Source organism: Electrona antarctica (assembly GCF_951216825.1).
Source record: "Electrona antarctica genome assembly, chromosome: 4".
NCBI classification, from domain to species: Eukaryota; Metazoa; Chordata; class Actinopteri; order Myctophiformes; family Myctophidae; genus Electrona; species Electrona antarctica.
The window spans coordinates 37,246,395-37,265,892 of NC_136809.1; the positions used below are offsets into that span (position 1 = coordinate 37,246,395).

Genomic DNA, 19,498 nt, shown 5'->3' on the forward strand with positions numbered 1-19,498 from the left:
GTGGCAACTTGCAAGACATAAAACACAGTACACGTGCTATACAGTTAGATCACCTAATGGTGCATTTATATAGCGCCTTTATTCAAGGCGCTTTACATAGATCATGCATTACATTCACCCTTCACGCACACACTCATACACTGGCGGAGGAAACCATGAAGGCACCAACCTGCTCATCGGGAGCAATTAGGGGTTCAGCATCTTGCGCAAGGACACTTCGACACTAACTCTAGAGGAGCCCGGGATTCGGCCGCTCTACCATATGAGCCACTGCCACCTACTGTAGTAGAAGGTGACAGAAGCTCTCCAGGATTGGTGTGAACAAGGTCATAGGTCTGGACAACACTAACCAATTAAGGTGGACCGCTAGCAGCTAGAAGCACCCCTTCAACCTCTCCTTGAGGCTGAGGAAAGTGTGCCAACTCTGGAAGACATTGCATTGTCCCGGTACCCAAGAAAGGTCACCCCAGTGCAGGCAATGCATGCTCTCAGTGACTACGGACCCAATTATTCTGACATCGCACTGCACGGACATTGAGAGACTGAATCCCTTGGTTATTGTGACTCCCTTGACTCCCTGCAGTTTGCGTATCAGCCAAAATGATACGTATCATCTACCTGCTCCACAGAGCCAACACTCACCTGGAGAGGCCACACAACACTGTGAGAGTCTTGTTCTTTGAATTTCTCAGCGCCTTCATCAGCATCCAACAACGCCGGCTAGCTAAGAAGCTCTCAGTGATGCAGGCTATACTCTTGTGCAGCCCTCAGTACGTCACCACAGGGCTATACCTGTCAGATGTGCTGGTGAGCAATCGTGCTGTCACTCACTCTTCCTGTTCACCCTGCCTCTACACCTCTGACTTATATGCTTTAACTATGGAATGTGGCACCGGTAAGAAGTTCTCTACTGCAGTGGTTTCCGAACTTTTTAGCTCAAGAGTAGACCCAAAACAGAATTTTTGCCCGGGACCTAAACTAGTGAAATAGCAGATCTAAAGTTCACAACGCATCACTTAATTTGTGCCACACTGTTGCGTCATTTTGTCACTCATGTCAACCTGGGGTATTTCTGGTAATTTATACATGGCCCATTTGCCATTTGAACTGCCCTGCTCATGTCACCATTACACAGAAAGTATATCTCTGTTGACTGAATTTTACTGAAATGTCCTAATAACATCTGACCCAGGGCGCCTCGAGACGTCTCCAATGTGATAAGATGACCAGTCCAGCGGGACAATCGGACACGTGTGTGATAACAAATTGTTTGTATAATAATTCTGTCTTTGTTTATGATTCATGGCGTCTGTACAATATCATCTAACTACAGTATATGATAAACATTTCCCAATTTCCCCCATAAAACAACCAGCACTTTCCATTGTAAGCTCAGAGAACACTTCATACTCAGAGAGAATCTTGTTGGAATAAACCATCCTTAACCTGAATCCTGGTCAGCGTCGTCTCCATTTTTGGCTGTGCGGTAACTTCAGTTCTTATTCGTAATATTTAAAATGTGATCTTGTATTATTTCACACCTAACATAGATTGTTCTGTGGCCTATATTGTTAATTATATTCACTGCACGTTGACTGCACATCTGTCCATATTCTCACTGTGGAGACGGCTGACATTGTACAGCAATACATCCAGTGTACCATATGTACATATCCATGTATGGATGATAGATGTACAGTTTGCCCAGGTTAAATACAAAAAACCCTACCTATTCCATTTCTCCCCCTTTCCAATTCCAAGTGCATTTGTCTTATGTAACGCCGACTCTACTATTCTAAAGCCCCCTCAGGTATTATAAACTATTTTCAGCAATGGTATAATACTTTTGTCAGTGGGTAGATCTTGTTGAGCTGGTCATTTTGAAAGTAGCTCTCAAGTCTAAAAAGTGTGGCCACCCCTGCTATACACTGTAAGGAAAGATATATTAATAGTTTATAGTTCAGTTTATTATGCTAAACTGTTACCTGGTCAATGCAAATGCTACTTATTAGGTCTTATATTTATTTTTAGTTCTTACTATTTTATCTTTGTATTCTCTTTTTAGCCTGCCGACAGACAGACAGACAGACAGACAGACAGACAGACAGACAGACAGACAGACAGACAGACAGACAGACAGACAGACAGACAGACAGACAGACAGACAGACAGACAGACAGACAGACAGAGGCAGGTAGGCAGGGCATTCAACATGCAAATGTGGCCTGAGTGGGCGGCGGCCAAGCATAGCGGCCAAGGGAAGAGTCTGCAGCTCCCAAAACCCGCCCCCTGAAGTCAGTTGCTAAGCAACCACCCGAGAGGGAGGAGGGAAGGGGGAGAAGGAGGGGCGATGAATTCAACAACTGTTGCCTCTCTGATCAGTGCATAGACTGTAGTGCGGCGAGCACTGTGTGTGAATGCGAGTCAACCGGCGAACGAGAGAGAGAGAGAGAGAGAGAGAGAGAGAGAGAGAGAGAGAGAGAGAGAGAGAGAGAGAGAGAGAGAGAGAGAGAGAGAGAGAGAGAGAGAGAGAGAGAGAGAGAGAGAGAGAGAGAGAGAGAGAGAGAGAGAGAGAGAGAGAGAGAGAGAGTGTGAGTGAGTAAGCAAGCGTGTGTGTGAGTGCGTGTGTATGTGTGTGTGTGTGTGTGTGTGTGTGTGTGCGTGCCAGAGCCTGTTCTAGTGTACGTGTGTGAGTGTGTGTATGTGCGCCCAGGCGGCTGCAGTCTCTCCCCGGTTGCAGTTGGGAAAACCCATCCCAGCCAGTGCAGCTGGTTACAGCGATACAAGCGGCTCTCCTCCGGCTAGGCATTCTGTGTTGTTTGTGGTTTGGGACTACAATACCAAGCCTCAGGAGTCAGGACTTTACCCTTTGGACTATCTATCCCTGACAGACACCTCCTCCTCCTCCAGTCAACTGAACACCTGTATGTGGCGTTGTGCGAGCAGCGTGTGTTGTTCGCAGTGGACTTAGCCCTGGTGGACGGGGCAAGTGGATGACTTCAGCGAATGTCTGGCGGAGAGTGGAGGCAGGGGCACCATGGACCCCCCTCACTAGCACACAGGGTAAGAGAGACCACTGGCTGCCTGCTGCAGTCCGGCCGGCTAAAAGGGGTCGGGGGAAGGGGGTGTCAGTGTCACATTGGGGGATTATAACGTGGAAAGAGATGGAGAAGTGAAAGAAGTAAAGGGGGGGAGAGAGAGGGGTCGGGGGAGTGTGTGTGTGTGTGTGTGTGTGTGTGTGTGTTTAACCATTATATGACCCCAGCTCACCACAACACCAGGCTGGTGGTGTGTGTGACCACCACCACACTGTGGTGGGCTGATCTTTTCTACTTTTAGTGTTTCTGATAATGTTGTAATATTGTCCCTTTTCAATGTCTGTCTGTTGTCTCCTCTTCCTCGTCTCCTTGTCTATCTGCGATTCTATCTATGTAGATATAGTTGTGTGTTTCTCTGTGTGGCTGTGCTGCTGGTGGTGGCTGCAGGGTTTCCGTCTGACCTCGGCTCTCCATCTCTATTAATGGGATTAATTGAGCGCTACCCTGCATGAGGACAGGGAGCGGATGGGATAGACTAGACTAGTGTATAATGGGGAGAGAACAGGAGACTGAAGGAGAAACAGATGGAGGAGGTATATAGGGACAAACCCCAGGAAAGTGAGAAAGACAGACATTTAAGCCATGACAAATCTCTGCTCTGGACCATGTGATGTCTGTAACTTTGGTTCTGTGTCCAATGGCATTCTGCCTGGATATTATGATCACAACTAATGAGCTAAATACTGGTAGGTTTCAAATGCAAGGAATACTATTGACGTGTTGTAAAAGCACTGTGATAAAACCCTGAGAATAAACATGTTTCAGGAAGACCTTAACCCAAAAAATTATATACCCAGTAAGATGCCCTAAGGGCGAGAAGACCTAAAGTGCCCTAAAGAGCAAGGTCGCATGCACACATCCGCCTGGGTGACGGCAGACTGCTGGGCGAGTGCTGGCACTTTGGCATGGGGGGTCAGATCAACATATGGAATGTCAATACAGGTCGGCTCCATATATGGAGATGATCCAGTCTTCTTCATGTATCCAGAGTTTGATGAGGTCAGTGTCGTGATGGAGACGGCCATATATGGTGGCGTGACCAACTGTCCAAATATGGAGGCGTAATGTCACGAGGCGTGACCATATATGGAGATGATGGGAGATGCAGGTTTTCATAGTAAAAAGGATATTGGCATTTTAAATGTTTTTAGCATACATACAATACATTAATGCCATTGGCATAAATATTGAAGGAGTGATGTTTTTAGTTTATTGTTGACAGTTTTCTTTTTTTATTTTGCACCATATTTTAAAGAACAATATGCACTTAAAATGATTTGGTTATTTCATGTCTGCTGTGCTGTCTAAGAAGTGACGTTTTGAGTCATGTCCATCAGTATCACAGTCCAGACTCAGAGTTAACCGAGGACAGTGGCCTCTGACCAGATCATGTTACTTAATCCATTTTACTCATTGGCTTGTTATTGGGCAAATATGTCATTAATACTACTTGTGGTAAACCCTCTGGGTTATTTACTTACTGTAGTACAGATTTCGATGTATCCAAAACAGGATTTAGTTTTTAGATGTATCTAAAACTGTGTGCAGAAATGCTGCCCTTTTGTCTGCCAGACAGTATACTGTATTTGTACCAGGACTAGAATAACTAGATTATCAGCGCTGAGCCCTGGATAAATGGCAGCTAATCTGCATCAGTCAGAGATGGGAACCTCTCTTGTATAGTGTGTGGGTTGGTTCTTTGACAGAGAGAGAAACCGGAAGACAGAGGGAGTGATAATAAGAAATCTAACATAAAATAATATACATTATGCCTATCCTCCTTGCATATCTGTTCTCTTTGAATTGAATTACTTGACCGTGGCTGTGTACGCACACAGCCGGGTCAAGTAATTCAAAGAGAACAGAACTGTGTGTGTGTGTGTGTGTGTGTGTGTGTGTGTGTGTGTGTGTGTGTGTGTGTGTGTGTGTGTGTGTGTGTGTGTGTGTGTGTGTGTGTGTGTGTGTGTGTGTGTGTGTGTGTGTGTGTGTGTGCGCACACACACAGAATTACAGAAAACAGTTACCACCTTCAAGTTTGTCATTGAAATTAAGAGATGTAGTATTTTGAAGGACCCTAAACACTGTCAAACATCATGTAGGCTTTAATTTAGAGTAGTTGTAAAAAAGTGACAAGGCGTTGGAGCTTTTGTCCAAGCCTTTTACGATAATGTCTGAAACAGACAGCTGACGACCACCAGCTGAGGGTCTGCCCCTCTAATCCTCATTCAGTGGATGGCAGCTAGAGGCCTGACAAAGTTAAGAAAAAGACAATGGACTTTCTGTAAAGAAAGACAGACGGATTCTTTTCAGTGGACAATTGTTTTCATTTTTCCTCACTGGCGTCATGGAGGACAGAACAGAACACACTGCAGCTCACACTTGGCTGTGAGACGATGGCCTTTTTTATTCAGCCATATTACCGGCTAGCGTCTGCTCATCTTATTTTCTCCTTGTTCTATTGTAATTTACCTAATGACAAGGGCAACAGTCACAGTGGGCAATGTGTTAAAATGTAACGTGTCTTCACATTTTTAATTCTTACAAAACATTCCATATCACAGTGGTTCCTTCCCAGACCCAAAACTAGTGAAAATATGCATTTATTTGGGGGGGGATTGGGGTATGAAAATCTTTGGAAAAATAATAATTCAAAACAAAACAAAATGTAGGAAACCAAAAATAAAGGGGTATTTACTATTTACCCATAAGAATTGGTCTGTGACTCACACTGGAAAACAGTGCTTTATCAAATACAAGACTGCAGATTTGCGTGGCCAACACTGCACACACACATGTATTAATGTTTTAATGATGAAAACAGAACTGTACAATTTGACCCAACTGACGACTTTGGTTTGACTCTGTCATGCTAACATTGACTTTGTTCCTGAACTTGTTTTGATATGAGGGAGGAGTCTGTTGGCTGTTGTTTGAACAGGACTAGTTGTTGCTCAGCACTTGTTGCTCTGTGAGGGACCAGGGGGTTGACACCTTGAGGACAAACGGATGGATAATAAACACAAACACACACCAGGGTGTGTGACATTGGTGTTGGGTGTGACATGTTCCCGCAATATGACACTTAGTTGATTCTGTAGCTTAAGCTTGGGATTTAGTGAAATGTGAATGCACACATAGGCTCGAGATGTACAGCACTTGAGTGAAGAAGTAGCTCCCACAAACATGTTTTACAAAACAAATTCTAGTCTCACACGTGGGGCGGTGTAAAATAACACACCGATAGATGGATGGATAGATTGATCTGGTGTCATCGCAGCATGATTCTATTCTGTGCATGATGAAAAACAGAATAGCTGCAAATCCAGCAAGTTAAAGAAAGTTAACTTTTATTAAGCAATGAACAGTCGGATCTGCATTTGCATTTATCACAGCCCCTGTAACAATGAACAATTGAACATGCAACATCATAGCACTATTTGTATTGTTCAATCTGAGAAAAGAATCACAAAACATAATACCATGACACTGGTATTGATGTTTTCTCGCACACAACATTCGTGCACACACGCACTCGCGCACACACCACACCACACACACACACACACACACACACACACACACACACACACACACACACACACACACACACACACACACACACACACACACACACACACACACACACACACACCCTTACACTTGGCTGTATTGATGGATTGTTCTTGGACACCATACACTGTTGCCACTGTCCTCGAGTTTCCCTCTGTATGCACCCTTGTACACCATTATTAATTATGCTCCATTCATCTGTCACGTTGTGAGAGACCATGTCTGGGTGAATAAACATTTACTCTCAAACACACCCTGCGTACACGTACACACACACACACACACACACACACACACACACACACACACACACACACACACACACAAATCTGCAATATGACCTTTTTAAACAAGGCGTGCATTTCAAGCTCGACACACACACACACACACACACACACACACACACACACACACACACACACACACACACACACACACACACACACACACACACACACACACACACACACACACACACACACACAGTTCAGTTATTATTTCACCCTGAGGGATATGCTATGCTACATGTGCTTCCACTCTCTACACAGGTTTCATAGAGAATCCCTGTAGTGGTCCCCAGTGTTCCTCTGCTGTCCTACATTGTCCATTGTTCAGGACAACATTCCTGGTAATCCAAGTAGTATAACTACCTGTTCCCCACAGGACTCAGGTGGAAATGTCCATTAACCACTTCAACCCTCTATACTTAAGTTAGTAAACTGGACATGGGTTGCCTCTGTTCTTGGCCTTACAGTAATTACTTATTCATTGTATGACAAATAGCGAAAATAGACTACATACAAGCTCAGAATCAGCTCAAATCAGCAAGCACCAATACTGAATTCATGTTGTCATCAGCTGACTGAGATATTACATGAAAATGTAATTTTATATGAATGTACGTACGTAGGTTGTAGGGCTTATAGGTCTGACGGAACATTTGTACTGTAACTGTACCCCAACAATACCCCAGGCATGGAGCACTATGGAGCAGATGCAAGATTTGATACCTGGTGATTGAATCACACCTTGATGTCTATTCTTGTATATATTGACTTAACTGTCCAAGATTGTTGATTGACACATTGCACAATGAAAATTCTGTTTCAAGGAATCCCTTCAAGGAAGTATAGGAAAACATCAAAACAGTATTGATTGGTATCAACTATCAAGCTGAAGCACCTAACAGTTACCTAACAGTGGCTATGTGCCAAAAGAAAACAAAAATTACATTCAATCTTTGTGACATTCGGCCACATCTAATGAAGACACAGAGCTTGTGTGAAAATGTAACTTATGTATAGTAAGAGAGTGGGTATGTAGAGTCGTTTGAGAGCTGTCATTTAAATTTCTTTAAGTATCTCTGTGCCAGTGGAGTGGCGAGGGTGTACGCACTGTACGCGTATGCCCAGGCTGAACGTCTGTCTGCCTCAGCTTAGCTGTCAAAAACCAATGTGCTGACAGTATTTACTGTGTGAAATTGTGGCCGGATTATGAGTCATTAGTTCCTCCTATGTGTGTCTGTGTGATTGTGTCGGGGTCAACTATTGCTACAGGAGGTGAATCAGCAGACAAACTGTACATAGACAGACACACAACCCACACTCGTAACTAACTAGACATACATGAGTGTATATATACTGTACATAAAATATAAATGCATGCACTTGAAAAGAGAGCGATCCGAGAAGAAAAATACAGTGCTGAATCGATCAGTCTGTGAGGCTAAGGTTTTTTATTCAGTGGCCAAAGTATTAATGTATTTATAGTGAAACACCACACCTGTCTGTACAGTAATTCAGTAAAACTAGGGGAAGCCCTATAGTGCCCACTAATGTTGTACTACCATTCACTGATGTTGATGTATTGACAAACCCACTTATTGAACACATGTGTTGTATTTACTGATATCACTCTTTTCATTTAGTAAATCCTCTGATGGCCCCACGAGATCTTCTGAGGAACCAACTATGGCCCAAACCGCACCAATACAACTCAAATCATTGGTATGGTTTGGGCATTCGTCGCAGCGGTCTGACGTCCCATAGCACTTCGGCGCATGTTAGTTACATTGAGTTGCAAGTGATTCAATTCAAAGGAGCTTTATTGGCATGAGAAAACGCTAGTTTCCGTCGTGTGTGTGTGTGTGTGTGTGTGTGTGTGTGTGTGTGTGTGTGTGTGTGTGTGTGTGTGTGTGTGTGTGTGTGTGTGTGTGTGTGTGTGTGTGTGTGTGTGTGTGTGTGTGTGTGTGTGTGTGTGTGTGTGTGTGTGTGTGTGTGTGTGTGTGTGACTCTATAGATGGTGCATTAAAGCTGACTGGACATTTTATAGTTGAACATACAGTAGTTGTGGAGAGAGCACTTAAGCTCTTGAAGAAGAAATGAGACAGTGTGGGAGAGATGGAGAGAGCTGTTTTGACAAATGGATGGAGAATGCTACTGCAGAGAAGCATTTCTTATCGGTGGAGTCCAGGCTGACATAAAATGATCTCTCCCTCCCCCCCCCCCCCCTTTTCTCTCTCTCTCTCTCTCTCTCTCTCTCTCTCTCTCACATTCAATTCAATTCAAAGGAGCCCTCTCTCTCTCTCTCACTTTTCTCCATCATTCTCTTTAAGTAAACATTGTTTGTCTGTCTGTCTAGGTCTCTTTCTCCCTCTGTCTATGTGTCTCACTCACTCGCTATCCCAACCCAGAGTTTTCGTATTTTCTTCTGAAATGCTATAAATCAAAGCTTCGTCCATTGAATCAGATTGTTTATTCCCTTGGCTACATATCTAGCCCACCCATTGCATAGCTCTGTCTGCCTGTCTTTATTTACATCTCTGTCTGTCTCCAACACTTTTGTGTAAGCTGGGATGTTGAGGTAGGCTGTCCATTTGAGTATAAAAGCCCTGCTAGCAGCCCCTACACCGAGGCTGGACATTTTGGCAGAAGCACGGTGCTAAAGGAAAAGCTGTGGGCTCTCCAAAATCACTAGCTCATCTTATAATCCAGCCAATCGTTTTGGAGAAATCTTGTTTGAGAGTCAAATGTGATCCGGTGGAAATTCTGGCCTAATGGTGATGTTGGAGGAAAGGGTCATGGGTCACCAAAATCAGTAGCAGTCATCCTCTGGGGGCTATGAAGCTGCATAGTAATTAACATCCAGCTAACAATTTGTGCGATATGAGGCGATACAAGTGTTGTAGTTTTCACAAACCCAAATTATGCAGAAAATTGTTACACCGCACATTTTTCCTGAAGTATGAAATACAATAGCAATACAGTACATAGCGTAACATTATAAATTGTAGGACATGCCACATTGTTTCACTTGAGGTGGTTTTCTCTCTTGTTTTCTGTGCTTTTGCCATGGCTGGGCAAGTTCAAAAAGCCTCTTCTCTTCTCCACTAACATGGATTGATGATGGCTTGAAATGCATGGCCATCCACATCATTCTCCACGGGGCCAAGGGGGCAAATTAATGATTCGTTCAGCACAAAAATTGTATTGACCCACAGCACTCAGTCTGCACTGAGATGAAGAGAGAGGTTCATCGTTTTAATGTTGGCCGTAAGAATCTAGCTCAACTGGATGATATGAAAGGAGTTTAACACTTGAAAAACTGTGTGTGTGTGTGTGTGTGTGTGTGTGTGTGTGTGTGTGTGTGTGTGTGTGTGTGTGTGTGTGTGTGTGTGTGTGTGTGTGTGTGTGTGTGTGTGTGTGTGTGTGTGTGTGTGTGTGTGTGTGTGTGTGTGTGTGTGTGTGTGTGTGTGTGCGCACGCTTTACCATTTGCAGCAGCAGTGTAGGGTCACGGTAAGAAAGAAAGGTGAACAAAGCACTGAGAATAGTTTGTTTGTTTGCCCTTCCAGACTGCGTGAATCTAGTTTGCGTCCGAGCATAGGCATGGTGGGAAATAAATAATACAAGTACGGTATGATACAAGAGAACAAGAAACACTTTATTTAGAACACACCCAAATCAAATCTCGGACGCAAACTAGATTCACACTTCCAGACTGCCGGAGTCTTTAACACAACCTCTAATCTGCCATGGATCTCAATATACTCTGAGCAGATGGCCATTTAAAATTGAAATGGCTCCACGCTCCATCGTTGCTAACTTCAGGCTGTTAGAATTGGCCAGCATCATTAAGAGGTTTCCCTGATAGAATGTTTATTGCGACCGAAGGTCTTCGATATCTCCCTTTTGACTGATACCTGTCCATTTAAACTCTAGCCCCAAAGTTATTTGTTTAGCCGCGCCTGGTAGCCGGCGAAAACTGGAGTTCTCAACAGGCCTGAAAATTAAGGCCCGGCCCTACCTGTGCCCTCATCAAACCATGTACACTCAAGACACTGCCAACGCTGACATGAAGACTCTTCTTCATAGTTATGATTTGATTTGGCTATTGGTCAACTGATATAGTCATCTGAGTACGTACAACAACGTACAGTATTGATTGAGTAATAATTCAGCGTTTCACCAGGTACATTTCCACAACTTCCTTCTGCATTACTCAACAGCTGTGCATTACTCACTATTTGCGTTTCGGTTGGTTACACAACATTAATCATTAACATAATCATGGTTCATCCCTCACAGAACTTGTCTGTCACACTATGAAAGACAAAAGGTACCATAGACAGCGGCTAGTTGAAGGTGAGATTAGTGATTCATTATTATTTTTAAAGATGCACTGCGAGGTTGTCGCTGATGTCGCTGTGTGTGTGTGTGTGTGTGTGTGTGTGTGTGTGTGTGTGCGCGTGCATGCCAAGCATTTGTGTATTTTAGATTATTTGATGCATTTTAATCTTTCTAAAGGTTTCCTCCACCTTTCATGCAATCCATTTGTTTTCTTTTCCTAGAGTGAAGGTCCCATGCTCACGCACGGGTCGCACGCACACTATTTCCCTCTTCTCTTGTTTTGTCTCTCCTCCTCTGTTCCTCTCTCAGCTGCAGTGGCTGAATTATAGATGTTTCACTCATCCTTACCCCGTTTGGTTGGCTCAATTTCTTTTTTGCTGTCTTCACACACACACACACACACACACACACACACACACACACACACACACACACACACACACACACACACACACACACACACACACACACACACACACACCAGAGACAGAGTTTGCTGAGCACACATGCTCTCTTTCAGCTGCTGATGAGCTTCATAAAGCTGTAAAGAAGAAAGACGGGCTTCTCTTCAGAACAATAAGGTTAATAAACAGGGTCGGATGCACAGGCTGCAATCGATTGAAATGATTGTGTAATAATTGCGAAGCCACTGCGACACTATCTTTGTATTCTCCACTGATCGCTAATTTTTAATGATAAACTTTTTAGATTTGTTTTTTTTAGACAAGCACTTTGCAATCTTGTTTTTATAATGATATTAATCAATGAACAGCTAACCTAGTCGGCTGGCTTGTCTCTAAGCAACATTAGAGCATTTGGAGAGTAGTAATTTCATTTACACACACACACACACACACACACACACACACTGCCCTAGTTTGGGTAAGGCATCGCATTAAAATCCTTAGTGTTCATTTAACTCCAAGTGTCAAACTGTGTACATTTCTACACGCTCAGAGTTAAACTAACACAGCAGAGAGTTGTAAAGCCCGGGAATGGTTTTCCCGGACTACTCATCCATTCTGTCTCTCCTCTTCTCCATGCCCTGCCCTTGGTATCACCTGGGAGGGAGCGTAAGAGAGGCAGAGGAGAGCAAGAAAAGGAGGTTAGAATCGGGGTCTTTTAACTAGGCCAGACCCTGTGGGGGATCCCTGTTAGGGCTTCATATAAACCGTTGTAAACCGCTGATGGGTTTTAAATTCTATTTAATCTATTAAAGATATGAATAAGGGATGTGTTTTCACACCCTTTAATAATGATGTTGAAGCAGAAAAAACAGCGTATAAAGGTTTATGTCTTCAGATAAGGCAGGTTGTACCATTCATTATCATCAAAGCATAATGGATGGATCTTTTCATCACTTTTCACTTTTCATCACACTTGAAGTGGATTTTGTTGTCCACTAAACGTGGGCTCTAAAGACGGCTATGTCTGTCTCTCTTCAACAAACTGTGACAGTGTGTGTGTGTGTGTGTGTGTGTGTGTGTGTGCGTGTGTGTGTGCGTGTGTGCACGTGCACGCGTGCGTGCGTGCCGGGACTGCGGGTGGGAGAGAACGGGAACTTCCTGTCTGTATCTGTTCGTTGATCACTTTACACCCTAACAAGATATCTTGAAATCTAGACGCTAGATTTCCTTTGAATTTACTGCGCTCGCTTAATGTGCTCCCTGGAGGATGATCCCTAACCATAATATTATTTGTGACCCCATAGCCTTTCCTCTAGCACTAGCTCTGCTTCATAGTGTTAAGGATGAGATGTCCTTAACGCTATGGACCAGAGCTATAGCACCAATATCAACTTTGTATACAAAATATCTCATAGTAGGCAGATTGCAGGATGAACCCTATTAATTTTGGTCGCCAACCTTTTCAGCCCGTGACCCCCCCCCCCAAAAAAATAAATAATCATATTTGTTTGAACTGGGGACTCCCAAAAATAATATTTGAACTGGCATTACATTTAGTTTGACTTGATCCCACACATCCACAGGTAAATATTACGATGGCCTATCTAGTCTACAAGCTCACAGCGACTCGCAACGTGAGGCGTTGTAAGCTTGTAGATTGGCTATGTTTTCCCTCTTTCTTATATCATTTGACGATGTGGCCTATATTTTACCAGTTTTTATAATATACTTTGTTGATTACGTTTGATGCAGTTATGGCCTTATTTATTTTCATTTTTTGTAGGTATTGAAACGGTCCTTTCTTAAAACTCCTTAAATTGGCACTTCACTGTCATCTGGGGACCCCTGCAAAATCATGTGGGGGACCACCCTGGGGATCTGACCCACAGGTTGAGACCCACTCCTCTAGTGCCACCTTTCTGCCAAAATGTCATTTTGGCATTGTGTGTGTGTGTGTGTAAAAGCTGCTACATTTAGTTTCGTGGCAGCTTTTGGGAAGTTCAGAAATGAAAATCAGTTGAGCTTTATACAAAACAAAAATGCCGTTTATGTTGTGCCTTTATCCAAAGCGTGTGTTATGTGTTACATTCACCCAATTACTCGCCAATGGTGGAGGCAAATGTGTATGGCTGCCTCTAACCTACTTATACAGTATCTGGAGCGGTTAGGCCGGGTTCAGTGTCTTGCTCAAAGACGCTATGACATGCAGCCATAAAGTGCCAGTGATCATTCAAACCTTGGGATTCCATGACAGCCTCCTGAGCTTCTGCCGCCCTTCTAGGTTTTTGTTGAGCCATCTGTGTTTGTGGTCTAGCCCAGAAGTCATCAACACAAAACAATGTTGTGGCAGTTGTAGCTCCCGGTCATCAGGACCCATGGTGGTTAGATCAAGTACACACACACACACACACAACACATACTCACATTATGTGTATGCACGCATGGCACACACACATAAACACACGCACGCACACACTCAATCATCACTCTGTTCCCTCTCTTGTCAGAGCGGCTCAGGAGTCACTGGCAAGGATCCAAATGAACTAATTCCTAATCCACACACACCCTCACGCGTCACACACACACACACACACACACACACACACACACACACACACACACACACACACACACACACACACACACACACACACACACACACACACACACACACACACACACACACACACACACACACACACACACACACACACACACAGAGCTGGGGGATGCCACCATTTTCCTGCCAACTGTCACTTTGCCGTTAACAGACTTCTTAGCAAAGCTTTATGAATGCAGGGCCTTAATGATAGTGTATGTACATCATGTGTCCTACAGTGTGACATTGTAGCATTCATACATGCGCACAACCTCACACACACACACAGCAACAACTGTTCTAGCATATCAAGTGAGGGAAAATCCCTGCATCTCTCCTTGCCATGAGATATTTTATGCACCATGCTAATGTTGTTATGTCTATCTAGCTCATTTCTCGTGTACATAGAGCTGGAGTAGAGATTACCGATGATGGTGAACCCGAATTCGGAGAGCCCTACCTAGCCCACCGGTTATCGTTTTTGACTGATGTTTTGTCAAAAGGTTTTGTCAAACCTATTCTAATCAATTAGCGAAACTATTTTATTTCAACACTAAAGCCCTATTACACGCTGCGTTGTGAGCTAACCTATACGTTTCAATATTTTGAAAAATAAATGTAACAAGAATGATATGCACCGGGAGGCAGGTTGAATGTAGACACATCGGCTGTCGATAACAATGTTGTCCAAAAAGGCAAATACCGGCCAATGTATACTGTACACTGTACAGTATGTTCAAGGTTCAAGGTTGTACTTTATTGTTACATCTTGTGTACCGGGACATAAGAGTAAAACAGTTTGGTTTCCTTCAGACAATGCAGCAGCATAGATGACAACAGCAAAAACGATAGGATAAAGAGTGCAAAAAAGAGCAAACAAAGAAGAATTAAAGTATCTTAGTATCATCATATGTATCATTGTATGATATGTATTATACATGATGTATGTATCATCATATGTATCATTGTATGATATGTATTATACATGATGTATGTATCATCATATGTATCGTTGTATGATATGTATTATACATGATGTATGTATCATCATATGTATCATTGTATGATATGTATTATACATGATGTATGTATCATCATATGTATCATTGTATGATATGTATTATACATGATGTATGTATCATCATATGTATCATCGTATGATATGTATTATACATGATGTATGTATCATCATATGTATCATTGTATGATATGTATTATACATGATGTATGTATCATCATATGTATCATTGTATGATGTATTATACATGATGTATGTATCATCATATGTATCATTGTATGATATGTATTATACATGATGTATGTATCATCATATGTATCATTGTATGATATGTATTATACATGATGTATGTATCATCATATGTATCATTGTATGATATGTATTATACATGGTGTATGTATCATCATATGTATCATTGTATGATATGTATTATACATGATGTATGTATCATCATATGTATCACCAGGAACCGCTTAATGGAGATCAATGACAGGTCATCGTAGAGGTTTTCGCTTCTCTTTCTGTATATCAATATATCAGTCAGGCTCTAGTAGAGAGGAGGGGAAACGGCTGTTTCTGTTCTTCACACTGACTGTCATTTAATTTGTAGGCCAGGGAACACGGAGGTACGGGGAGACCCCCTGGCTGTCCTGTCCTGGCTGGAGAATGCTAAACAGACCTTTCTGCTTGGATTTGTTCTCTTTGGCTCTATGCCCCCCAGACCCCATGTTGGCTTGTTTTAGTAACACTGGGCCTCAGTGTGTTGAAAGGGTAATTATCGTGTGTGTGTGTGTGTGTGTGTGTGTGTGTGTGTGTGTGTGTGTGTGTGTGTGTGTGTGTGTGTGTGTGTGTGTGTGTGTGTGTGTGTGTGTGTGTGTGTGTGTGTGTGTGTGTGTGTGTGTGTGTGTGTGTGTGTGTGTGTGTGTGTGTGTGTGTGTGTGTTCTCTCTCTCAGTGGGAGATATAACAGTAGTTATACAGAGTTTATACCCCATTTGTTTGTGTATATTTGTACACAATACAGTTTATTGCTCAAACTTTTATTGTTGGACTACTGTCTCGAATACCTTCTTACATAAGTTACTTATACTTTGATCCCCGGCCCGGGTGAAAATTCTTCTCTGCTTAGTTTTGACCCTTCCTTCCTACATATTGTACAACCTGGAGTCCTGGACTAATTATTTAACTTGAAGCCCTTACGGGTCTGTTTGTAACTTTCTATCATGGTGTGGCTCTATAGGAGACGAGCCGCGTAGAAGAGGGTCTGTTTCAAGAATGAATCAAAGAATAATATCACTGTCACTCATACAGATGTAAGGATGTCTCTGTGTCTCTGTAGTCTGACTCTGGAGTGGAGTCCTACGGGTCAATACTTACAGTGTGGCTCTTATCTGTTGGCTGTCTAGAAGAGGGTCTAGTGTCTCTGCACCTAGGGCCCTATTTTCACGGTGCCTTAACCCCTTATCCCTAACCTTCTATGCCTTTTTTTTTTTATTACTATTTTGGGAAAAAAAACATTTTAAAATGCTTCCAATAGCAAGTTTACTTCGACACGTTGTGAGCTTGTAGATCGGCTATTTGAACTACCGTATTTAAAAATGTTTTTAAATAGTAAAAGTAAAAGGAGTTTAGGGATAAGGGGTAAGTCACCGGCGAAAATAGGAGCTCAATAGGCTCCAATGTAGCCTAACAGATTTCGAGTCCCGATCCCGACTGCCTTTGCTGTGTGTAACTCCCCATCCCTTCTCCCCCTTTTCACCTCTCTCCCTCCCTTTCCCCCATCCTTTTCACCTCTCTCCCTCCCTTTCCCCCATCCTTTTCACCTCTCTCCCTCCCTTTCCCCCATCCCCTCCTTCCCTCTCTCCCTCCCTTTCCCCCATCCCCTCCTTCCCTCTCACACACTCCTTACCTCTCTCCCTCCCTTTCCCCCATCCCCTCCTTCCCTCTCACACACTCCTTACCTCTCTCCCTCCCTTTCCCCCATCCCCTCCTTCCCTCTCTCCCTCCCTTTCCCCCATCCCCTCCTTCCCTCTCACACACTCCTTACCTCTCTCCCTCCCTTTCCCCCATCCCCTCCTTCCCTCTCTCCCTCCCTTTCCCCCATCCCCTCCTTCCCTCTCACACACTCCTTACCTCTCTCCCTCCCTTTCCCCCATCCCCTCCTTCCCTCTCTCCCTCCCTTTCCCCCATCCCCTCCTTCCCTCTCACACACTCCTTACCTCTCTCCCTCCCTTTCCCCATCCCCTCCTTCCCTCTCACACACTCCTTACCTCTCTCCCTCCCTTTCCCCCATCCCCTCCTTCCCTCTCACACACTCCTTACGTCGTGCTGTTTGTCGGTCACGTTCTCTTTAGATTAGACCAGATTAGAGCCGTCCAAGAGTCTAAATGAATGGAGAGTGACGTATGACCTTTTTTTGACTACGTGACCTTTCACCTCTTTGCCTCCCAACCCCCCCTCCCCCCCTTTCAGACACCCTTAAGAACATTCCCACACAAAGGTTTTACTTAGAGGGAAAATACCCCCTTAAATACAATTCACATCTTTACATTGATGTTGGATGTAAAAGCATACACAACATTTATGCAATATTTGTTGTTTGCTATGTTTTTAACCCCTGCTATGTATTTAACCCCCGACTATGTATTTAACTGTATCAGTTTTGAGAGAGTAGACGGTTGTACGTTGAAAGGGAAAGGGTGTCATTGTGTTACATAACTTGCTAAGCCCATGAAATTCTGTGAAAACGGGGGAAAGAAATGTAAACTTCAGAATTTGAGTCACAAGGTTTTCACTAATGTAACAGTGAGTGAAAGGCAAAGAGGCAGTTGATTCACACAGAATGTAAGATCTCAGTAATTGCTACATTCTCAAAGGTAAAAGCATGTACAACATGTACTGTACAACTTAAAATCAGGGGTCATCGCCATGCTGGTTTGTGGTGGACGTTTTTATCAAAATTCAATGGCCAAAATGAGTGGACAATAATATTACCAGAAACACAAATAGCCCTGAATGAACATAACAGGTCTGTAACTCTGAGGGTGTTATGGAGGACTTATGGAGGACTTGCAAATAAAACGTTTGAGAACCACTAGTACTACTGGAATCATAATGTGCCATAGTGTTGTAGTAAATCAGTTTCATACTGTACATATTCTGAAGAAAACCTGGAGACTGACATTCAGTAATTGTGTCTTCTGAAATATCAAATTATAAACATTTTAATGGTGTGTAAAAAAAGAAAATATCAAATTTGCGACAGACAAGGTCAAGTCCTCAGGGTTATTTAAATCCAAAGAGTGTACACACCCTTCTGAGTTAAATGAACACGAGAGCACGGGGGTTCGATCCACGGCCGGGTCATACCAAAGAAAAGGGACCCAATGCCTCCCTGCTAATCAACTATTATCAAATGATTCCCGAGCGCGGCACGGCTGCAGCTCACCGCTCCTTGGCTGCGGCTCATCCGCTCCAAGAGATGGGTCAAATGCGGAGAACAATTTTCACTGCGGTAACGTGTGTGACAAATCGTATGACTTTGACTTTGACTCTCTCTCTCTCTCTCTCTCTCTCTTCCTATAGCGTGATAAGGAGGCGCAGGCTCGTCCGGTCATCATGTGCACGCGGGCAGTTCCTGACACCGTTCCCGAGTGCCAGCTGTTCCAGGGAGAAGAGGAGGGGGTGGCAGAGGACGGGAGGGAGAGGGAGTCAGACCGGGACAGTGCGGTGGAGAGCACCCACGGGTCAGACTCCTCTGGGGAGGGGCTGGCCAGACCCGGGGACAAGGTGGACGTGCTGGGGGAGCTTTTCTTCTCTGGAGACAAGTAAGTATAGTTCTGACTTCCACTGGTTTGACTTCTTAGTGTGTGTGCGTGCATACATGTGTGTGTGTGTGTGTGTGTGTGTGTGTGTGTGTGTGTGTGTGTGATTTTACACACTGTAACCCAGTCATCCTGACCAGTATGTTGCCGAAGGACAGGTTACAAAACGCATACATCCACCTACAAAGCGAAGACAATGAGCACCAGGAAGACGGCATCAGTTAATTATCCGTATTTAGACTATTTTAGTGCATGTTAGTGTATCATATCGTTTGTATTTAATGTTAATTAAAAGAGGTTTGACGTGTGCGTGGACCGCACATGGGCACGGATTTTGCGGTTATAGATATACTGACA

At 43.5% G+C, this 19,498-nt stretch overlaps 1 protein-coding gene across 1 annotated transcript in view; it reads left to right on the top strand.

Annotated features, from left to right (window-relative positions):
- Positions 1-2,502: 2,502 nt before the first annotated feature.
- rab11fip4b (RAB11 family interacting protein 4 (class II) b) overlaps positions 2,503-19,498 on the top strand; it is a 38,889-nt gene continuing 21,893 nt past the window's right edge. Inside the window, exons 1-2 of the mRNA XM_079499046.1 lie at positions 2,503-3,063; positions 18,903-19,144. Coding sequence (XP_079355172.1) covers positions 3,007-3,063; positions 18,903-19,144 — 299 coding nt within the window. The 5' untranslated portion in view covers positions 2,503-3,006. The remainder of the gene's footprint in view (positions 3,064-18,902; positions 19,145-19,498) is intronic.